Source organism: Cuculus canorus, chromosome 10 (assembly GCF_017976375.1).
Source record: "Cuculus canorus isolate bCucCan1 chromosome 10, bCucCan1.pri, whole genome shotgun sequence".
In the NCBI taxonomy this organism is placed as follows: domain Eukaryota; kingdom Metazoa; phylum Chordata; class Aves; order Cuculiformes; family Cuculidae; genus Cuculus; species Cuculus canorus.
The window spans coordinates 22,595,390-22,618,289 of NC_071410.1; the positions used below are offsets into that span (position 1 = coordinate 22,595,390).

Consider the following 22,900-nt stretch of genomic DNA (forward strand, 5'->3'; position numbering starts at 1 on the left):
GCTCTTTGCTGGGTGAAAAAACAACTGGATGGCCGAGCCCGGAGAGTTTTGGTGAACGGAGCTGAGTCCAGTTGGCAGCTGGTCACAACCAGGGTTCTGCAGGGCTCTGTGTTTGGGCTGGTTCTGTTTCATATCTTTAATTCTTAATATCTATATCCATGATCTGGATGAGGGCATTGAGTGCTCCCTCAGTCAGTTTGCAGATGATACCAAGTTGTTTAGGAGCGTTGATCTACTCAAGGGTAGGAAGGCTCTGCCAGGGGATCTGGATGGGCTGGATCCATGGCCCAGGCTCTGCAGAGGGATCCAGACAGGTTACATCCATGGGCTGTGACCAGTTGTGTGAGGTTCACCAAGGCCAAGCGCTGGATCCTGCACTTGGGCCACAACAGCCCTGTGCAGCTCCAGGATTGGGGAAGTGTGGCTGGAAAGCTGAACAGTGGAAGAAGTCCTAGAGATGCTAATTGACAGCAGCTGAACATGACCCAGCAGTGACCCACGTGGCCAAGAAGGCCAACAGCATCCTGGCTTGGCTCAGCCATGCAGTGGCCAGCAGAAGCAGGGAAGGGATCATCCCCCTGGACTTGGCGCTGGTGAGGCCACACCTCGAATCCTGGGTTCAGTTTTGGGTCCCTTAGTGCAGGAAAAACATTGAGGGGCTGGAGCACATCCAGAGAAAGGAATGGAGCTGGAGAAGGGGCTGGAGAACAGGGGTTATGAGAGGCAGCTGAGGGCCCTGGGGCTGTTAGTCTGGCGAAGAGGAGGCTGAGGGGAGACCTCATCACTCTCTGCAGCTCCCAGAATGGAGGTTGTGGTGAGGTGGGCTCTTCTCCCAAGTAAGAAGCGTTAAGATGAGAGGAAATGGTCTCAAGCTGTGCCAGGGGAGGTTTAGATTGGATATTAGGGAGAATTTCTTTACTGACAGAGTGGTGAAGGCCCAGCAGAGGCTGCCCAGGGTGGGGTTGACATCCCTGGAGGGGTTCGAAAACCATGTGGCCATGGCACTTGGGGACAGGGTTTAGCAGGCACGGTGGGGTTGGGCTGATGGTTTGCCTGGATGAGCTTAGAGGGCTTTTCCAACCTGAATGATTATATGATTCTGTTCAGTAATACTTTGACTTCTCACGTGGAAATGATTAATCTGTGGAGCTCAGCCCCAGCCCTGGGTACCTGGAGCTGAGTTTAGTTTTGCTGCTGGCCTGAAACACGGCTCAATTGTTTCCCTCTTTGCTTAAATAGACTTTTCCCATCCTTGCTCAGGGGTTTGAGTGCCTGTGGCTACTGCTGTGGAAAAAGTGGAGGTCCATCCTGCTGGCACGTGTGGCTTGGAATGGTGGTGGCCACCTCTCGGGGGGTCCCTGTTCCCGATGGGAGAGGGAAGTCCGGGGACAGAGGGGACACACACAAAAGTAAAAAAGGAAGTTTAAAAAGAGAAGGAGTCCCTTGTCCAAATACCAGTTTCTGTTCACTCTCAAATTTCCCCTGCTGAGTACAGGACATGTTAGACGGCAAATGCTTGGGTGTCTGAAGATGTGGCACAGGCTTGGCTGGAGCTGGAGAGGTGGGGGCTGAGATTCTCCCATGGTGGAGTCAGCTGCAAACCTGTGGCTGGGCCCTGCTGCTTTGGGTGCCTGTGTGTTGTTGGATGGGGTTGAGTCACGGAGAACTCTTGGACCCGGATCCCAGCCCTCTCTTACCGCCTCCTCCAAGCTCTCTGCAGGAGTGGCAGCATCTCAAGTGGAACGAGCAGCCACAACTGGAGCACACAGACCCTGTCAAGTGACCGGAGGAGGCAGCGTCACCCGCTGCTTGGTAGGTTTGCAAATCTGGAGTGCATTTGGCAGCCAGTGCTGCTATGTGCTGGCCTCACGAGCCTTTAGCTGATGAGTGACTGGACCGTCATGTTGTGCCAGGTCCCTGCCAGGAACCGCCAGCCTCGCCGGCTGCCCGAAACACAGGATGCTTGTGTTAAAAAATACCTTTTGGTGGGATCTGGGCTGACTGAAACATCGTTCGTAGCTGGAATGGGCAAGAGCACATCTGCTTCCCTAAGGCTGGAGCTCTTGAAGGGCTTGAACAAAAATATGGATGTTCCGAGTGCTCCAGGCTTGTTCCAGTCCAAATGATTTAAAACCGGCTGCAGTGGCTTTTCCCGCCAGCTGCTAGGCTGTTTGTGTTATCAAAAACTCCCCATGAGTAGCACATTCTCTTGCTCTTATCTTCTCTGGGTTGGACTTTCGCATTTTGGCAACACAAGGCAACAGATAAGACGTTCCTTATCATCTTTTTTTTCCCCATGCTGTGAAGTTATGTTAGGGGATCGAACTTGGGTTTTCAATAAAATACTCCAATCCTTTTCTAGTTTTCCTTGCAGTTTTGGTACTGAGGGAATGGTTTTACACCAGGCAATGAGTGGTTCTTAGCAGGGCTTCCTCAAAAGCTGGCCATCTGTGCTCGCAGCCCAAAAACCAACCGTGTCCAGGGCTGCATCCCAAGCAGTGGGACCAGCAGGGACGGAGGGGATTCTGCCCCTCTGCTCCACTCTAGTGAGACTCCACCTGGAGCCCTGCATCCAGTTCTGGAGTCTTCAGCACAGGAAGGAGGCCAAAGAGATGATGCGAGGGCTGGAGCACCTCCTGTATGAGGACAGGCTGAGAGAGTTGGGGTTGTTCAGCCTGGAGAAGAGAAGGCTGGGAGGAGAGCTTAGAGCAGCTTCCAGTCCTGAAAGGGGCTCCAGGAAAGCTGAGGAAGGGCTCTGGATCAGGGAAGACAGGGACAGGATGAGGGGGGGTGGGTTTCAGCTGAAGCAAGGGAAACTGAGATGAGATCTTAAGAAGAACTGTTTTGCTGTGAGTGTGGGGAGGTCCTGGCCCAGGTTTCCCAGAGCAGTGGTGGCTGCCCCATCCCTGGAGGTGTTCAAGGCCAGGTTGGATGAGGCTTGGAGCCTCTGATCCAATGGGAGGTGTCCCTGCCCATGGCAGGGGGTAGGACTGGATGGGCTTTGAGGTCCTTCCAACTCAAAGCATTCCATGATTCTATGAAAATCATTGTCAGAGCACAGATTTTAATCTTGCCCACAGGGCTGATGGGGTGGCACGGTCTTTTTAAGGATACAGTCTGGTTTCCAAAAGGTTATTTTGTCTTAGCATCTCCTCCTTTCTGTGCCCTAGTAAACGTGACCAGAACCACACATGATATTTAGGGTGCATTTGTACAGTAGTAAATCTTTTCAGCTTCTTGATTTTAAGGGATTTTAAAAGCAGCAATTTCCTTTTTGCCCATTCTCCATTACTGAGCGTTCTCTGCAGACACTTGAATTTTTAGGTCAGACATGGTGACACAGAGCCTGACGTTTACTGGGGTCTCTTCCCTGTCCCTGTCCACCTTGCTCTGTTGGCACCGAGTTTCTCCTGCTCTCCTGTTACCCGGTTGTCATCTTTCAAAGCCAGATGAAGGGATCATAGACTGACTCATCGAGCGGTTTGGGTTGGAAGGGACCTCAAAGCCCATCCAGTTCCAACCGCCTGTCATGAGCAGGGACACCTCCCACGAGATTAGGGTGATCAAAGCCCCATCCAACCTGGCTTGAACACCTCCAGGGATGGGGCAGCCGCCACTGCTCAGGGCAACCTGGGCCAGAGCCTCCTCACACTCACAGCAAAACAAGATCTCATCTTAATCTCCCCTCTTTCAGCTGAAAACTGTTCCCCTCGTCCAGCTCCTGCAGTCCCTGAGCAAGAGCCCCTCCCCAGCTTTCCTGGATCCCCTTTCAGTCCTGAAAGCTGCTCTTAACATCTCTCCACAGCCTTCTCTTCTCCAGGCTGAACAACCCCAACTCTCTCAGCCCATTCTTGTATGGGAGGTGCTCCAGCCCTCACATCATGTCTGTGACCTCTTCTGGACTTACTGTGGATTTTGGGATTTATCTGCTAGCTCTGTCCTTGTCTACACTCTCCAGACACGCCTGCTGTGTGCAGTGGCAGTGGAGGCAGTGACTGGTTTCTGTGGTGGGGCTGGCCAGCTGGCAGCTGCTCTCCGAAGGATGAAATACCTTCCCTTGGTTAGCTAGCCAGGGCTTTCACTCCACTGCTGCACCTCTGGCATGCTGGGCTGAACAACCCATCCACTGGAAGTTCTAAAGGGCCAACCTCTGAGATCGGTGCTCAAGGTAGGAGACATCTACCACAGCTTTTTTGCTTCCACCACTTTCCTCTGTGATCTCCAAATATGGTGAGTATATCAGGTGAGACCAAAGTCAGCATTTTCTGGGGTGCAGTGTTCCAGGCTTGCCAGACAATGTTGAAATTACAAGGAGATTGGAGCCCAGAGAACTTAATCAGTGGCACTTCTGAGCTCTGAGGTGCATTGAATGGCGAGATAAAGAGTGCTTGAGGGGCCTAAAGGGGGTGAGAAAAGAACGCCAGTATCGTTTCTGGGGCCGGGTCAAAAAACATTCCATGCTGCCTGCCTTGTGGAAAGACAGGGAGCAAAGAGCACCTCTGGGCTCTTAGGCGAGGGGGATGTTGCTTGGGTAGGGAGAGAAAGGGGGGTTTCAGTCCATCTGTGCCTGCCCCACCAATGTCACGAAGCTCTGTTATGAGCTTCACCCCAGGGAAACGCACATTTGGCTTGGCCCAGACCTTTGGAAAGGTGGAGATGTGGCTCAGAGTCCATCCCAGGCTGGTGAACTGCGACGGAAGTAGGAACAACACACAGTGATCGATATGATCAGAGTGAAGTAATTTATTCACTCTTTTGTTCTGGTTTTATACCTAACTAAGCTCTAATTAGTAATCGTGTTAATTGTTGATTGGTACAACACATCCTAACAACAGACAGTGATTGGTTACATTTCTCAAGTTACATGTATCCATGGAATCAAAACATTTTAATCGCAAAGTTACATTGTTAAATTACACATCTTGTTCCCATGCTTAGCTCTGGTTTTCTTGACGTAGTTCCCTCATTCTCACGACACAGCAAAATTACTCTGAAATCACCTCAACCTTGAAGCCTTACACTAAGGGCAACCTGGCTTTGTTTCTAAACACTGATACTCAGCGCTAGGATTGCTCACAGGATGGCCCCCTGATTTTAGCCACCATTCAGTGAACCAAAGAGTGTTGTTGGCTCCAGCGCAGTCACCTGGGTGCTGATGCCTGGGGCATCCCCACAGGGATGGGCTGTGGTCGGTCAGCTCAAGGCTGGCTTGGCCAGGGCTGGGGACTGGACCGTTGGGTGAAGGGCACCTGGATTTCCTTGTGCACAGCTTTAACCTGCCTGGCTTGTTGGGATGAAGGAAGGGCACCTGAAATTCCTTTAACCTGCCTGGCTTCTTGGTCTTATGAGAGCATAGAGCATCTGGAGGGAGCTATTCTCCATCTCACAGCCCTTGTGCCGGCAGCCAGAGCTCTCTGCTGTGCCGAGGCTGTGCCGTACAGCAACAGGCACGTTTGAGTCCCAGGGAATCCATTCAGCCAGATAAAACATCCCAAGCACTGCCTGAGCGGCTCTGCTTGCAGCTTCATAGTGCGGTCTCTGTTCTGGCCCCATCGGGAGTACAGAGCCCTGGATGCGGCACCTTCTCCTCTCCTTGCCTGCCTGGGAGCTTGAACCTCCCCGCGTCACTCAAATCCTGCCTCTTGCAGCGAGGTGCAAGGACTGCCTCGTGACGGCTGTGGTGACGACATGGCAGGCGTGCGGGGAGGGCCCAGCGCCGCTGCCGACTCTTCTGCACCCGTGTCCAGAGGACAAGGATGCAGCAAGTGCTGCTGTAAAACCAAAGAGTGCATGGCCATGGGATGTCCAGGCTCCCGAAGGGGCTGCAGCGGGAGGAGCAGCGGCTGAGCAAGGGTGAGGAGAGGGGATGGGAGCCAAGGGGGAGCGGGTCTGTCCTTAGTGGAGCTTGTGGGGCTCAGACTGCTGACGGCTGCTCCAGAGCCACTGGGATGAGGGGATGGTTGGGCCAGGAGAGCAGCCGTTGTCTGTTGGATTTCTGCTGTGTAATGGTTGTTTACTGCCGGTCTCCCTTTTGTCTGCAACCCCCTTTCTTCTCCCAGATGTACTGGGCTGAGGGAAGCAGTACAAAGCAGCCCTCTCCCAGGTCCCATGGCTGTCACCTTGCTGTGCTGGCAGGACAATCCGTACAGCCCTGTGCGTTTGCTGTATCACAGTGGCAGCTGGCTGTAACTTTAACAAGTACTGGAGCCAGGCAGAGCCTCTGAAGTGCAGCATTAACCTATTTTGAGGAGAAGAGGTGCTCAAAATGCTAACAAATCTGATTAAGAAATGAACTGTGCGTCTCTAACGGGGTTGCATTGAACTCTCTCCCTCTAGATATTAAATATAGATTTAGAGATCCATTAGTTGGGAATTCGGGAGATCTCTAGGATTGTCTGGGTTGCAAGGCATGACTGAGCTCATATTCTTCCTTTATTCCTCTCTGGTTATCTCAGGATCCTTGATTTGTTACAAGCTGAAGCAGGAAATATGATCTTGATAAATATTTATGGCTGTCAGCCATTTTATAGTTTGCTATTGCTCCTGGGGAAACTCTGAGGGCATTTCCTCATTATCTTCTGTCAAACGGGCACCTTCTCCACGTAGAATCATGGAATGGTTTCAGTTGGAAGGGACCTTAAAGAACATCCAGTTCCACTCCCCTGCCATGGGCAGGGACGCCTTCCACTAGATCAGGTTGCTCCAAGCCCAATCCAACCTGGCCTTGAACCCCTCCAGGGATGGGGCAGCCACCACTGCTCTGGGCAACCTGGGACAGGGCTTCCCCACCCTCATTGTGAAGAATTTCCTCCTTATATCCAGTCTAAATCTTCCCCTCTCCAATTTAAAGCCATTCCCCCTCCTCCTATCAATACAGCTTCTCCATATACCTGGCTGTGAAATTGCCATATGCGGCTGCAGACCCTGGGGTGCAGCTTTTGGGATAGAAGCCCCTGCTGCTCTCCAGATGAAAGATTTGGTGAGATGGAATCAGGGTCTGGAGAGTGAGATCAGTCTCTGAACTCCCACTGGCTGGCCCACAGCTTGCAAGCAGGGTGAGACTGTCCCGTTTGCATTTGGCCTCGTTGCAAGATCCCCTCTGCAGCTGCTGGTTGTGGTACAGATGGGATCATAGAATCATAGAATCGCTTGGTTGGAAAAGACCTTTGAGATCATCGAGTCCAACCGTCTCTGTCCACCACTAAATCGCATCTCTGAGCACCTCGTCTCTATGTCTTTTAAACCCCTCCACAGATGGAGACTCCACCAATGCCCTGAGCAGCTGTTCCAGTGACTGAGAACCCTTCCAGGGAAGAAACTCTTCCTAATATCCAATCTAAACCTCCTCTGGCACATCTTGAGGCCATTTCTTCTCATCCTATCACTTGTTACTTGAGAGAAGAGCCCAGCATCCACCTCGGTCCAACCTCCTTTCTGGCAGCTGTAGACCGTGATAAGAATGGTGCAGGCTGAGACCTGTGGGATTTTGGGTGCTGCCTGCAAGGGATGCAATGCCCTGTGACCCCTTTCATGCTGTGGGGCAATGCTGAGTGTCAGCTTCTCCTTGTTGTCTGTGGCAGCTTTGAGCTGGGAGGTGTTCCCAGGACAGTTGAAAGCTGATGGTCTGGGTGGTTGTTCCAGAAGAGTGAGCAAGGAATGACACAGTTCACATTGTCTTGCAGAAAATACTTCTCAAAGTCATCTGTCAGGTGGGTTTAACACTGCTTTAGTAATGCTTTTTTTTTTTTTTTTTTTTTTTGGACAACTACATCTTTTTATCTTTTAGAAAGGTTGAGGTAGGTATGCCAACATGAAACCGAGCAGAGAGCAAATGCCTGGTGTCTGCAGCACAGACAGGAACTGTCACTGCACTGCTAGAATCACAGAATGGTTTTGGTTGGAAGGAACCTGGAAGCCCATCCAGTCCCACTGCTGCCATGGGCAGGGACACCTCCCACTGGATCAGAGGCAACATGGGCCAGGGCCTCCCCACCCTCAGCAAAACATTTCTCCCTAAGATCTTGCCTAAACTTTATCTTTCAGCTCAGAACCATTCCCCCTTGTCCTCTCCCTGCACTCCCTGATCCAGAGCCCCTCCCCAGCTTTCCCGGAGCCCTTTTCAGGACTGGAAGCTGCTCTGAGGTCTGCCTGCACCCTTCTCAAGGCTGAACAACCCCAACTCTCTCAGCCTGTCATTGTACAGGAGTTGCTCCAGGCCTCGCATCATCTCCATGGCTTCCTCTGGGCCCATTCCAACAGCTCCATGTCCTTCCTGGGCTGAGGACTCCAGAACTGGACGCAGGGCTTCAGCCCTCTGGCACGTCAACTGCACTACACAGCTTGGTGTCAATGGCAAACTTGCTGAGAGTGCTCTCAGGTGACACTTGCTTGAGCTGTAGTTGATTGGGATGGTGATTTGTCTTTGCCTTAGATCAAATATCTGCTTTAGAGGGGATTTGTTGCCTTGAAGGGCGGCGGTTGCCCAAATTGCTTTATACAGGCTTGCAGGAGGGGGTTGCAGGTATCTCCACACTGTACACGTTGTACCTGGTTGTCTGTCATTATTGGGATAATTTATTCAAGGAAGTTTTGGTCCATTACATTTGGAGCACCTCCCATATGAGGACAGGCTGAGAGAGTTGGGGTTGTTCAGCCTGGAGAAAAGAAGGGTCCGAGGAGACCTTATAGTGACCTTCCAGTACTGAAAGGGGCTACAAGAAAGCTGAACTTTCTACAAAGGCATGGAGTGATAGGGTGAAGGGGCTGGCTTTAAATTGGAGAAAGGAAGATTTAGACTAGACATTAGGAAGAAATTCTTCACAATGAAGGTGGGAGGGGCCCTGGCCCAGGCTGACCAGAGCAGTGGTCGTTGTCCCATCCCTGGAGGTGTTCAAGGCCAGGTTGGATGGGTCTTGGAGCCCCTGATCCAGTGGGAGGTGTTACTGCCCATGGCAGGGGGTTGGAGCTGGATGGGCTTCCCTTCCAACTCAAACCATTCCATGATTCTATGATTTGTAGTGCAGTATTTGGAATTTCCGGGGGTGGGGGAGACACATTTGAGTGGGGAAGTCTCAGACAGCATTGATGCCAGTTTGTGTATTTCCAAGCTGGTGGCCTCCGAAGTGTAGAAATGTTGTCAAAACCAGTGTAATTCCTCCAGGTTTGCAGCAAGCGTGCTCTGTTTTCTGTCCAGGGCAGGTGGGGCTCTGTGTGCTCACCACTTGGGAAGGTCTTCTGGAGACTTCAGTTAACCTTTGCTTCTTGTCCCAGATGAAGTGAGGAGCCTTTGTAAAGTGGGTTGTTTTGTGGTGGTTGTCAGCTGTGCTACGTGACTCATCTTGTTTTCCTGCAGCTTTTTCTCCGCTTAGCGGCAGTTGTGCCAGTCTGGGAGATGGGCTTGGAAATCACCGAATTGTTAAGGTTGCCCTCTGAGCTCATCCAGTCCTATTGTCAGCCTACCCCCACCGTGCCTGCTAAACCATGTCTCCAAGCATCACGGCCACACTGGTTTTGAGCCCCTCCAGGGATGGAGACTCCACCACTGCCCTGGGCAGTATCTGCTAGGGCTTCACCACTCTGTCAGAAGACAGCACAGGTCTGTCTTGCTATTAGATGGTGGGGTAGAAAGCAATTGTTTAAATTCCTTACTTCTCCCTATCTGAAGACATCTCTGCCCTGGTGGAATCTACAATCTAAATCTGCTAAATGAAATATTAAACATTATCCTTCTGCACGGGAATTCAATGTTCCTGTTGCCCACCACCTTTCAGTTTTGTCTAGATTTTAGATTTTGCATCTTTTTTTCTTCTGGATGACTAAACTCTTATTGTATTACAGAACCAGGACTAGATTTTGGGCTGACTGTTGGACTGGGTGATCTTAGAGGTCTTCTGCAACCATCATAATTCCATGATTCTAGATTTACTGTCCTGCCCATGTCTGAGAAACCAGCTCCCCTTCTCCTGTCACCATGTGTGTGCCCTGGGAAGCTTTTTGTAGCAGCACGTTCTTGGAGGAGGAACATGCATGATGGATGTTCTGCTTGTGGGGGTCACCAGCAGTAGGGACTGCAAGGGGCTGCAGGGCAGTGGTGGAGTCCCCATCCTGTGTTTGAAAGCTGGGCAGAAGAGGTGCTCAGGGCTCTGGTGTAGTAGTGGACAAGTGCAGCTGGACTCGATGATCTCAAAGGTCTTTCCCAACGAAACCATTCTACGCTTCTGTGAGTGTGGGAACTCTGTGGAGCGGGCAGGGTCTGATAGGCTTCGGTGTGCTGTGGATTGCCAGGTGAATGATCTGTGACTTGTAGGCAGGGCTTCCCAGTTCAGGTGAGAAATGAGCTACTGAGGACTTCAATCTCTTCCTGCTCCCTCAGAGATTCTGTACTCCCCTTCAGGTTGCGGCAGGCTGGCAGCTGCCTATGAAGGCTGCTCGCTGTGCATCTTAGCTGGCTTGCAGTACCCTACTCTTCTCCTTTTCTGACCATCAATATATCTTATAGATGGCTGTTTTAAAGGTCTTTCGAGCTGAGGTGAGTTAATCTGTGCTGCTCTACGGCTTGTTGCACAGCTGCATTCTCTGCCTTCTCCAAATGCTGTGTATGTCAGGCTGGTCCACTGGCTTCCCGGACACAGGAGAAGAAGGCAAGGCTATAGTTGCAAAAGAGGGATTATCAGCTACATCTGTCCCTCCTTTCAAGGGCAATCACTGCATCCTTTTCTTCTCTTCCATTTCTTAAAAGAAAGATCATGCATGGCAAGGACATGGAGCGGTTTGAATGAGTCCAGAGGAGGCCACGGAGATGATCCAAGGTCTAGAGCACCTCCTGTACAAGGCCAGGCTGAGAGAGTTGGGGTTGTTTAGCTTGGAGAAGAGAAGGCTGTGGGGAGACCTTAAAGCAGATTCCAGTCCTGAAAGGGGCTCCAGGAAAGCTGGGGGAGGGGCTCTTGGTCAGGGAGGGCAGTGATAGGACCAGGGGGAGCAGTTTTGAGCTGCAAGAGGGGAGATTGAGATGAGATCTCAGGGAGGAATGTTTTGCTCTGAGGGTGGGGAGGCCCTGGCCCAGGTTGCCCAGAGCAGAGGTGGCTGCCCCATCCCTGGAGGTGTTCAAGGCCAGGTTGGATGGGGCTTGGAGCCCCTGATCCAGCAGGAGGTGTCCCTGCTCATGGCAGGAGAGTGGAACTGGATGGGCTTTGAGGTCTGTTCCAGCCCAAACCATTCTATGATTCCATGGTAGGCTGCTCCTGTGAGAGCAGCATTAAAGGCTTCTTAAGGGAATTTCAAAACCAGCATTCTGTGTGTGAGGTGGTCTCACTTCTGAGGACACTTTTCCATAGTGGATAACAGGCCGCAGGGCACCTTTCACCTCTGCTGAAATATAACAGGGTGTTTCTTGGAGTACCCATGGAATTTTTGCCTTTTCTGCATGCAGTGGCTTAGGAAGAAAAATACATGGAGTGATTCCTGAAGGGTTCTGTTGATGTTGACTTGGAGCAGGGGCCTCAGCACTTGTGCAAGCGAAGGAATGAAGCTTGCTGATGTGCTCAGAAAAAGACTTGTTGCACATCAATCAATCTGTGAGGAAAATACTTGATTTATTTGAATAAGGTTTAAAAGACCTTTGTTTTGGTTTTCCCCTCAATGTGTTTCAACACCTTCTTCAAACCTAAACGATTCCAAGATTCCATGATTCTATAGTTTAGCTCCAGAAGCGGCTCCCTGGCTGTTTGGTTCCACTGAAATCTGTGGTTTACCCACTAAGATAGTGTTACTTTTTTGTTGTTTGTGGGGTTTTTTTTCCCTAAAATGGGAGTAAACTAAGAAATGTTCCTTTTCCCCCCATCAGGATTTTCCTCATATAATGGAGGAGGGATGAACAGCACAAGCACAATGATGGATTTCCTGGAGGAACCTCTTCCTGGTGTGGGGACCTATGAAGATTTTAACACTATAGATTGGGTGCGAGAGAAGTCCAGGGACCGGGACAGGCACAGAGAGGTAACATTTCTTACTCCTGGCCGGCACTGAGGGCAGAATAATGAACTTGCAAGAGTTGATCCTAGTTCTGATTGGCGGACTAGACAGGCACATCCTGGAGATACACCTAGGGCAGAGGGATTGCCCTTGACATGGGAACACAGAGCTTCTCCACAGCATCTTCAGCTTGAGGAAAAGGAATGGTAAACTGAACATGCTGTGGTTTATCAATTGCTGCTTCTCTTCTGAAGCCTTTGATTTATTTCAAAAGCTTTACTAGATTGGATACACTTCTTAATTGCTTTAATGGCACAGTTTCTTGTGCCATTTTCAACTTGCTCAGCTCTGAAGCGTAGCAAAACCTGCCCTCCTCCTCGTGGAAGGTGCGTGCATTATCTGGAGGAATTCCATTGCCATTGCGTGGTCATAATGGGGAATCTCAGCCCCTGAGATACCGTTTATTGAGAAAGAAATGGAGTTATTTCTTTGCACATGCAATTGCGCTGGTGAATGGTGCTCTTTCTGTTCAAACTGTTTTGTGCTTCATTTTTGAGAAAACTACCTACAATTCTTTCAGAATTCATTCCTGGAACTTCATTGGGCTCTGCGATCAAAGGGATCTGCTTAGAGAGCAATGAGTGCTTTAAATAAAAGTACTCATGTCCCCAGTGTGCTCCTGATTCACCAGAAACCCTTGCTGGCAGAACTCTAGCAGAGTGATGGCTGAACTCAACTTGTCTACCTCCTTGCCAAAATGTTCTTTCATTTTGTGTTATTTTCCCTGAGCCTCATAGCACAACCTGTGTCTCAACCACAGTGCACAAACCGAACGTAGTCCGTACACAGCATGACTACAGACAGTGCATTGTAGTGCCCAAACCTGAACACACACAGACACGGTTAAAGGGCTCTGTACCCCGACAACCTCCTGCCCCAAAGCCTCTTCTCATTGAAAGCAGCCCTAAGGAGAAGGACTTGGGGTGCTGGGGGATGAGGAGCTCCACATGAGCTGGTAATGTGCGCTCACAGCCCAGAAACCAACCGTGTCTGGGGCTATATCCCAAGCAGTGGGATCAGCAGAGAGGGAGGGGATTCTGCTTCTCTGCTCTGCTCTGCTCTGGTGAGACCCCACCTGGAGCCCTGTGTCGAGTGCTGGAGTCCTCAGCACAGGAGCAAGGCCAGAGGAGGCCATGGAGATGACCCAAGGGCTGGAGCACCTCCCATACAAGGAGGCTGAGTGAGTTGGGATTGTTCAGCCTGGAGAAGAAAAGGCTGTGGGGAGACCTTAGAGCAGCTTCCAGTCCTGAAAGGGGCTCCAGGAAAGCTAGGGGGGGGCTCTTGATCAGGGAAGGCAGGGATAGGACCAGGGGGAATAGTTTTGAGCCGCAAGAGGGGAGACTGAGATGACATCTTAGGAAGAAATGTTTTGCTGAGGGTGGGGAGGCCCTGGCCCAGGTTTCCCAGAGCAGTGGTAGCTGCCCCATCCCTGAAGGTGTTCAAGGCCAGGTTGGATGGGGCTTGGAGCCCCTGATCCAGTGGGAGATGTCCCTGCCCATGGCAGGGGGTGGGACTGGACGGGCTTTCGCTTCTGACCCAAACCATTCTGTTATTCTATGGATTAATGGTACAAACCCAAAGAACTCCTCACACAGAAGCTTGTATACAAAGACGACGCCCGTCAGCATGGAACAGGATGATCTGTTTCCTATCGCCAGTGATGCTGCTTCTGTCTGTATCAAAAGAAGTTGAAATCGGGTCAAAGCAGAAGTTACGGCTGGCCAAAGAGGTGTAGGATTAGTTCCATGAGAAGAAGTATAAAGGAAATAGCTTTAGCCCCCACCTCAAGCCCTGCTTGGATTCAGAATGGTTCAGTGCAGTGTTTGAAAGACAAAAGCCCAGAGGAAAAAACAAGTGATGCTTATCCAAGCAGAAAGGATTCTTTATTTACTCCTCATTTAGTGAATGTGAGCTGTTTGCATGAATGTGCCTTTTTTATCTGAGAATAATAGTGGTGTACTGGAACATTTCCCTTGGGAGGGTGGCCAGGGTGACTGGGGCACAGTGGAGCCGTTGTGTCACCCTCTGTCTGCCTGTCAAGAGCAGGGAGACTGGCAGGCTTCAGCCATCTCTGCCAGGCACCTGCAGAGCTGACCCAAGCCTCCATGGAGCCCATGTGTCCAGAACGGGTCCAAATCCCACTTTCCAGTGGCACCAGCACAGCCTGGCTCCCAGCCTGGCCATTTCTCTGTATGGGAATTAAACCTGCATTCCACCTCGTGTCTGGCTGAGTAGCGCTTGGCAATTTCTCCTTTGCTCCGAGCAACAGCTGGCTTGTATTACTGGCATCTAGGTGGTTGCTGGAGACCACAAAATGGTGGTGACAGCCCTGTCTGCTCTCCCCATGGTGGGTATCAATACCCACAAGGCAGTGTTGATAAATTGCTCGAGGAGGTCTGGAACGTTCAGATTTGCTCGTGCAATCAGGACATTGGCAACTTGCTGTTACTGACAATGGTTTTAAATGATTAAGGGATGAATTATGTCTTGTTTTTATGGAGAAGACGGCCAGGAGGAAAGCGTTCCCTGAACAGATCCATCGAATCATGGAATGGTTCTGGTTGGAGGGTCCTCAAAGCCCATCCAGTTCCAGCCTCCTGCCGTGGGCAGGGACACCTCCAGGGATGGGGCAGCCACCACTGCTCTGGGCAGCCTGGGCCAGGGCCTCCCCACCCTCACACCAAAACATTTCTTCCTAAGATCTCATCTTAGTCTCCCCTCTTGTAGCTCCAAACCTTTGCCCCTTGTCCTGTCCGTGCACTCCCTGATCAAGGGTCCCTCTCCAGCTTTCCTGGAGCCCCTTTCAGTACTTGGAAGGCTATTTTTCTTTTTTTTTCTGGAAAAAATGGAAGTATCCTTGATTCGTTTGTGTCCATCTCCTAACCAGCGCTGCATTGACTGTTGCAGTCGTAAAATCAGCCACTGACCAAGACCTTTCCTCTGTCCCTCAAAGCAGAATGTATCGTGATAGCATGTTAGAGCCTCTCTTCTGCTAACGACCTCACCATGTAGTTTTCAGAGTGTTTCCACTAATGCAGATCAATGTCTTAACAGATTCTCTTTTCTTTTTGGGAAACCTTCTTTAGATCACCAGCAGAAGTAAAGAATCCACCTGGGCACTGATCCATAGCGTGAGCGATGCCTTTTCTGGCTGGCTGTTGATGCTCCTCATTGGGCTGCTGGCAGGTAAGAGCAATGAGTCCTGTTTCTGCTCTGCAAGGTCAATATGGATCCCTGCCACAAGCCCTGGTAGATCTCTGGAGCAGGAGAGTTTGTCCCTGGAGTAAGGGCTGTGGAGGGGCTGTGCCAGTACTGATGGTTCTGCTGCCGCTTTGCACTGTACAGAGGATATTTGTGAATTTGTGAACCACAGAATGGATTGCATTGGAAGGGACCTCAAAGCCCATCCATTTCCACCCCGTGCCACAGGCAGGGACACCTCCCATTGGATCAGGGGCTCCAAGCCCCATCCAATCTGACCTTGAACCCCTCCAGGGATGGGGCAGCCACCGCTGCTCTGGGCAAGAGAAGAATCTTCTTTGAGGCTGTGTTTGTGTAAATTCCCAGGTACAAAATTGAGGCTGAAAGCTGTCCTGGCTCTGGACCTGCTGCTGGGCCAGAGCCCTGGAATAACAACAATAGTAGTTAATAAAAGCAGAGCTGATCTGAAAACAGAGGAATGTGTCCCAGTGTACATAGTCCTTCTGAACATTGATATCATTGACACTGAGGAGGTTCGGGCCAAGCAAGAGTTTCTTTTTCCCTTTTCCCCCCTTAGATATAAGAAGGGTGAGGTGTTTCTTGAGAAGTCAGGCTTCTTTCCAAAGTCTTTTAAATTACTTCAAGAGTAAACTTTGGACCGAGTGCAGTACAAGTACATCAGTTGGATGGAGATGTGCTTCGTAACATAAAGCAGCTAAGCATGGATCACAAGGAATGAGCCCTCCTGTTAATATTCACACAGGAAGCCGCTTGCTGGTTTTCCATTAACTGGAATGTTTGCCAAGTGCCTTGCTGCCTTTGGAGACGGTGCTAGCACTTGCTCACATAGAGCAGAGGTCCCTTCCTGGCCTTTGTGTTGATGTAGATTTTAGTTGAGAACAGCCGATTGCAGGATTTATCTTTGGGAGTTGTAGGAGTTATTCTTCAAAGAAAAAGAAGTTACTTCAAGATTCCTCTTTTAAAATCTGAATAACTTTCTTTACAGGCTCTCTGCTTGCTTTGTGTTTCACTTGGCACAGTTGTAACTTTCCCCTCCTTTTTTTTTTGTGTTGGAAGTGTTTTCTCCAAAGTTCAAGTTATTCCTGTCACAGTCTCTGTGTTGTTAGTGGAACTTCTGAATTCCGAGTCTTGCACCAGAGACCTGTGACGTGTTTTGTCTGTGTCTTCCAGAAATGCAAACCCTCTTGGCCTCTCAGACTCCTTGCTGTGCTGTCTTTAATGAGCGTAATCAAGAGAATTAATTTCTGGTGAGGTCAGGTGGGTTTGAATGCAGCGCAATGGTCAGCCTTTGATATACTCATAGGAATGCTTTGTTCCCTGATGGAGCTGTTGGAGCAAGTCCAGAGGAGACCACGGAGATCATCTGAGGGCTGGAGCACCTCCCATACAAGGACAGGCTGAGAGAGTTGGGGTTGTTCAGCCTGGAGAAGAGAAGGCTCTGTGGAGACCTTAGAGCAGCTTCCAGTGCTGAAAGGGGCTCCAGGAAAGCTGGGGAAGGGCTCTGGATCAGGGAAGGCAGGGAGAGGATGGGAGGGAACAGTTTTGAGCTGCAAGAGGGGAGGTTGAGATGGGATCTTAGGGAGAAATGTTTCACTGAGAGGATGTGGAGGCCCTGGCCCAGAGCAGTGGTGGCTGCCCCATCCCTGGAGGGGTTCCAGGCCAGATTGGAAGGGGATTGGAGCCCCAGACCCAGTGGGAGGTGTCGCTGCCCATGGCAGGGGCTGGAAGTGGATGGGCTCTGAGGTCCCTTCCAACCCAAACCATTCTAGGAGTCTATGTACTTAAGCGAATCTTCCCATTTAACTCTCTATAGGATACAAGTTAATTGTAGTAAAAAATACCAGTACTGCTCTATTTGTTGATGGATGAGTCAGAAATTAGTAGGGCAGGCTGTAACCTTGAGATGTTTGAATCTGCCTAAGACTCTTACTAAATTTTTATCTTGTTTTTTCCTCTAAACTAGGTTCCTTGGCGGGTCTGATCGACATTTCTGCTCACTGGATGACAGATCTGAAAGAAGGCGTGTGTTTAGCAGGTTTCTGGTTTAACCATGAGCACTGCTGCTGGAAATCCAACACAACTTTTACGGACAGAGACAAGTGTCCTGAGTGGGAGAGCTGGTCCCAGCTGATCCTTGGCCAGGGAGAGGTGACATTTGCCTGCAATGCTTTTGCTGCTGAATGTTCCCTTCCCCCATCTTTTGCTGGCATGTGGATTTGCGTGCCAGAAGTGGAAGCTCTGGCTGGTTCAGTGGTTTAACATTCACAGAATTGCAGAAAGTTCTGAGTAGGAAGGGACCCACAAGGACCATTGAGTCCAGCTCCTGGCCCTGCAAAGGACCACCCCAACAGACTGTGGGGCTGAGGGCCTTGGCCAAAGGCTTCTGGAATATTGTCAGGCTTGGTGCTGTGACTGCTTCCCTGGCAGCTGTTTCAGTGCTCCACCAATGTCCACATTCAACACGGGTGTTCCAGGGGCATAAACAAACTCCAACAAGTCACATACATGTTGTCCTCAGGGAGGAAAAGAAACACTGACACATGCAGTGTGTTAGCCATGTGCCTGCTCAGAGGAATTACTGGGGAGTTCTGCATCCAGTTCTGGAGTCCTCAGCAGAGGAAGGACGGGGAGCTGTTGGAGGAAGTCCAGAGGAGGCCACAGAGATGACCCAAGGGCTGGGAAAACTCCTGTATGAGGACAGGCTGGGAGGGTTGGGGTTGTTCAGCCTGGAGAAGATAAGGCTGTGGGGAGACCTTTAGAGCAGCTTCCAGTGCTGAAAGGGGCTCCAGAAAAGCTGGGGAGGAGCTCTTGATAAGGGAGGGCAGGGAGAGGATGAGGGGGAATGGGTTTCAGCTGAAACAAGGGAGACTGAGATGAGATCTTAAGAAGAACTGTTTTGCTGAGGGTGGGGAGGCCCTGGCCCAGGTTTCCCAGAGCAGTGGTAGCTGCCCCATCCCTGAAGGTGTTCAAGGCCAGGTTGGATGGGGCTTGGAGCTCCGATCCATTGGGAGGTGTCCCTGCCCATGGTAGGGCTTTGGAACTGGATGGGCTTTGAGGTCCCTTCCACCGCAATCAATTCTGTGGTTCTGTTTTGTCTACACGCGTACAGGAATACCGAACGAGCTCAAGTCTTGCTTTTCTGCTATCTCTATCCAGTAGAGCAGCCCACTTGACTGGGACACCACTTATCCCAGTACCGAGCTAGTTGTGTTTGCTCTTCTGTATTACAGGTTTGGAGATACGATTAGCTCATATCCCTGTAACCCAGCAAACACATTGACCCCCCCGCCTGCCTGTAGTTCCCTTCACCTTGGCTGATGACTGTGGGCCGCTCCCTGCTCTCTCTGCGTGTTTGGTTCAGTGCGCGGGTGTGATGTGAGCTTGGTTGAAATGATCTAATTTGGGTAACTTTCTCTGCCTTTCAGGGGGCTTTTGCCTATATTCTCAACTACTTCATGTACGTTCTCTGGGCATTGTTGTTCTCCCTTCTCGCTGTGTTACTTGTGAAGGGCTTTGCTCCTTATGCCTGCGGCTCGGGGATCCCAGAGGTGAGTGAGTATGGACGAAACCTGGGTTTTTCTAAGCTGGAGAAGGACTCACTATCCAAAGACTACAAATACTATGTATAATAATTTCTTGCAGTTCTAATGATGGCATAATATATGGGTTCTTTCCCAAACTCTTCCTGACACACATCTAGTGCTTAAGTCTCCTTGCAGGCCCTTTAGTTGTGGCATTTTCTGTAGGAATTATGAACAAAAGCCCCCCATTTTTGTCAGGCTACAAAAGGCAGCCTCAGATTTTCCTTCAGCAGCAGTGGTGGCCCTGAGGAAGGACTTGGGACTGGTTTTGGCTTTGTATGGAGGGCTATTTTTACCGCCTCTGCAGTACTTTGATAGATGGGGAAGACTCTGAAAGCTGTAGAGGAGAGTTGAGGGCAGGATTGGGAGTGCCTTGTAAACAGGAGTTCTGACCAGGGCTTGAATGAAAGCCTGTAGAGCTTTGTGTGCTTGACTTCCAGATCAAAACTATCTTAAGTGGTTTCATCATTAGAGGCTACCTGGGCAAGTGGACGCTGATCATCAAAACCATCACCTTAGTGTTGGCCGTGTCCTCTGGGCTGAGCCTGGGCAAAGAGGGGCCCCTGGTGCACGTCGCCTGCTGCTGTGGGAACATCTTGTGTCACCTCTTCACCAAATACAGGAAGAACGAAGCGAAGCGCAGAGAGGTATGGAGGGGTTCTTGAACGGCTGAGGCAGTGTGGAGAGAGCAGGCGGTCTGGGGCTTTGCCTCCAGGGTTCGTTGTGTTGTGGTGTGTTCTCGGTGTGTCTCAGCACGCCTGGTTGGAGCAAAAGCCGTTTGGCTTAGGGAGTGACACTACGGCATCTCGCCAGCGCAGGTGATGGGAGCGTTCACTGACACTAACCTGCTGCTGACCCAGTTTGTTTTCCTTGCAGCTCCATAAACCATGTCAGGACTGTTTAAGGGACCTGGACTTGGCTGTAGGAGTAGAATGAGGACTTTGCTTTCAGGGCCACAGGGATTGGTGTGGTGTAAGAACGAAGTCGATGTCTGAGGTGAAGCCTACAAGCATTTCCTCAGTGCTGGAAGGCTTTTCTCTGGACAGGGCACTGGAGAGTGAGTAATGTGAGATGTGTAGCATAGCATTGGCTAGTTTATCTTCTGCTAAACCCAACCTGTCATCCAGAATTCACCCAGAGGAGTGGCAGGGGTTTGGGTAGCCCCACAGCACCTCTAGTTACACTGTGTTACCTTCTTCTGAGACACTGTATGAATGTTGGGCAGAATCACAGGATATTTTTTGTTGGAAAAGACCTTTAAGATCATCGAGTCCAATCATCGATCCAGCCCTGCTAAGCCCACCATGAGACCATGTCCCCAAGTACGACATCTGCTTGCCCCTCCATGGATGGGGACTCAACCATCACTCTGGGCAGCCTCTTCCGATGCTTGACAACCCTTTCAATAAAGAAATTCCTCCTAATATCCAACCTAAATCTCCCCTGGTGCAACTTGAGGCCAGGCACACATGGGAAGAGCAAATGTTCTGGGAGGTGAAAGTACTGCTGTTCTGGTTTACTGAAGCTTTATCTAGGGTGAAACCTTAGCATGGAACCAGCTGAAACAGAAGGTAATTGTCAGTGAAGCTGCTTGTATGGATTTGGGGATGGGAATGTTGATGTTCGTACGCTGCTGCTTTGGTTGCTACTTGCAGTTTTTCTCCCCAGTGAATTTTCTCACTCCATCTTTGCCCAGGTCAGAGCCTGACTTTCTGTGCGCTCACTGGAGATAAAAATTGTGCCACTATTAATTATATACAGACAAAAATGAGGGGTTGGTTTGGGAAGGTCTGAGAATCAGAGAATGGTTTTGGTTGGAAGGGACCTTAAAGCCCCCTGCCATGGGCAGGGACATCTCTCACTGGATCAGGGGCTCCAAGCCCCATCCAACCTGGCCTTGAATCCCTCCAGGGATGGGACAGCCACCACTGCTCTGGGCAACCTGTTTTCCTGATCAAAATGTGTGTTTGGTTTCTCTCTTAGGTGTTATCAGCAGCTGCAGCTGCTGGTGTGTCTGTAGCTTTCGGCGCACCGATCGGAGGAGTGCTCTTTAGTCTGGAAGAGGTAATATCAGCATTTTCTCTTAGCTCTTGGTGACCTCTTTTATTGCAAGAACTGACCCTGCTGGTTTATAAATGCAGTCCGCTCCTAACTGCTTGGGTTTGGAAATGAGACCCTGTTGAATACTGATTGGTGGTGTATTTACAAGGCCAAGCAACTTAAAAGCTTATTGGGGTTTCAGGTAATTCTTACGACTACCAGAGAATTTCTTTTGGATGATGTCTATCCTTAGCTTTGCAATGAACCTGTTGGTTTCCACCGGTCTGTCCATGCTCAGCAGCACTGCCTGCTCACAGCCACAGCCTCTGTTGTGTTTTCCACGCTCTCCTGCCCCAGGGTAACTGGGAACAAACTTGTCTGGCCTATCTTTTCTTCCCAAAGAACTTCTAAACCCTTGTTCTTTGATCCAGACATGAAATGGGTCACCGCTGCTTGCGTCAGGGCTTAGCTCAGAGGAGATCGGGGTGGGTTGGCTCAGTGTGGGGGCCAGCTTTGGCGAGTGCTGTTGTTTGGCGCTTCTGGACTTCGCTAAGCATGCAAGGCAAATAGTACTTCAGATTCAGCTCCAAGCTGATTCATAGAAGCTTTTATTATCCAAGTAAGTCACCTCCGCTCCAAGGGATCAGAGAGGGCACTGGCTGCATTGCAAGTCTTCAAGCCAGGACCCTGTATCATGTTCACAATCCACATTGAATCAGAGCTTAGAATAAAGGCTGAGGTGCTTGGCTGGAGAGGAGGAGGGGTGTAACCAGTGCACATCAATCTCAGCCCTTGCTTCTACTTACACAGCAGTGATTTCGTTACTGGGTAGCAATCTGTGTGTTGAGAAATGTTCAAGTTGACTGCATCTGCTTTGTTTTTCTTTTTTAGGTCAGTTATTACTTTCCTCTCAAGACACTGTGGCGTTCCTTCTTCGCTGCTCTGGTCGCTGCATTTACCCTGCGCTCCATCAACCCTTTTGGAAACAGCCGCCTGGTTCTCTTCTATGTGGAGTTTCACATGCCATGGCATCTTTTGGAGCTCGTTCCATTCATCCTTTTGGGAATATTTGGTGGGCTTTGGGGAGCTTTCTTCATCCGCAGCAACATTGCCTGGTGCAGGCGACGCAAGACGACCAAGCTTGGCAAATACCCTGTGCTGGAGGTGTTTGTGGTGACTGCAATCACAGCCATTCTGGCCTTCCCCAACGAGTACACCAGGATGAGCACCAGCGAGCTGATTTCAGAGCTCTTCAATGACTGTGGGATTTTGGACTCCTCCAAACTCTGCGAGTACGTGAATGATTTCAACAGCACCAAAGGGGATGACCTGCCAGACCGAGCTGCTGGCCCTGGAGTTTACACTGCCATGTGGCAGCTGGCTTTGGCACTTGTAATGAAAGTCTTCATCACAGTCTTCACCTTTGGCATGAAGGTGAGAGTTGCCTCACACTCACAGAAACGCAGAATGGTTTGAGTTGGAAGGGTTTAAAAGCCCTAGTTCCAACCTCCTTCCCATGGGCGTGGACACCTCCCACTGGATCCGGTTGCTCCAAGCCCCATCCAGCCTGGCCTTGAACACCTCCAGGGATGGGGCAGCCACCACTGCTCTGGGCAACCTGGGCCAGGGCCTCCTCACCCTCACAGCAAAATGTTTCTGCCTAAGGTCTCTTCCAACACAAACCACTCTATGATCCTTTGATCAAGTCTGTGAGAAAGACATACAATGTGTGAGGGAGCTGTATTACAAAAGCGTAGAGGATAGAGGGAGAGATTCTCTGACTTCGAAGAACAGGAGCTTTCACAGTCCTGGAACAGCTGAAGTGCAGAGGTGGAACTTGCCAGCAGCAGCTCTGCTGGATGGCACTGGTACAGTGTGAATTCCAGGCACCCTTGCTTTCCTAGTGGAGCCGGAATTGCTGCTAGGAAGAAGGATGGTTGCACTCCCAGTAGGTGAAGGCAGCAAAGTGGGATTACGCTGTGTGGTCAGAAAGGCACGAGGTGGTATTAGCGCTGGGCAGGCGAAGC

The 22,900-nt window shown here is 50.5% G+C and overlaps 1 protein-coding gene across 13 annotated transcripts in view; it reads left to right on the top strand.

The window, feature by feature from the left end:
• Positions 1–22,900, top strand: part of LOC104066235 (H(+)/Cl(-) exchange transporter 5) — a 70,467-nt gene that overhangs the window by 38,681 nt on the left and 8,886 nt on the right. For 5 of the 13 annotated variants that reach the window (XM_054075964.1, XM_054075968.1, XM_054075969.1 and 2 more), the window contains 7 exons: positions 11,843–11,994; positions 15,117–15,216; positions 17,216–17,400; positions 18,678–18,800; positions 19,274–19,480; positions 20,817–20,897; positions 21,765–22,307. In XM_054075964.1, coding sequence (XP_053931939.1) covers positions 11,843–11,994; positions 15,117–15,216; positions 17,216–17,400; positions 18,678–18,800; positions 19,274–19,480; positions 20,817–20,897; positions 21,765–22,307 — 1,391 coding nt within the window. Of the gene's footprint in view, positions 1–5,280; positions 5,854–7,318; positions 7,710–11,842; positions 11,995–15,116; positions 15,217–16,418; positions 16,510–17,215; positions 17,401–18,677; positions 18,801–19,273; positions 19,481–20,816; positions 20,898–21,764; positions 22,308–22,900 lie in introns of those variants that run through there. The other 8 variants (XM_054075974.1, XM_054075973.1, XM_054075976.1 and 5 more) reach the window with 5 other exon arrangements.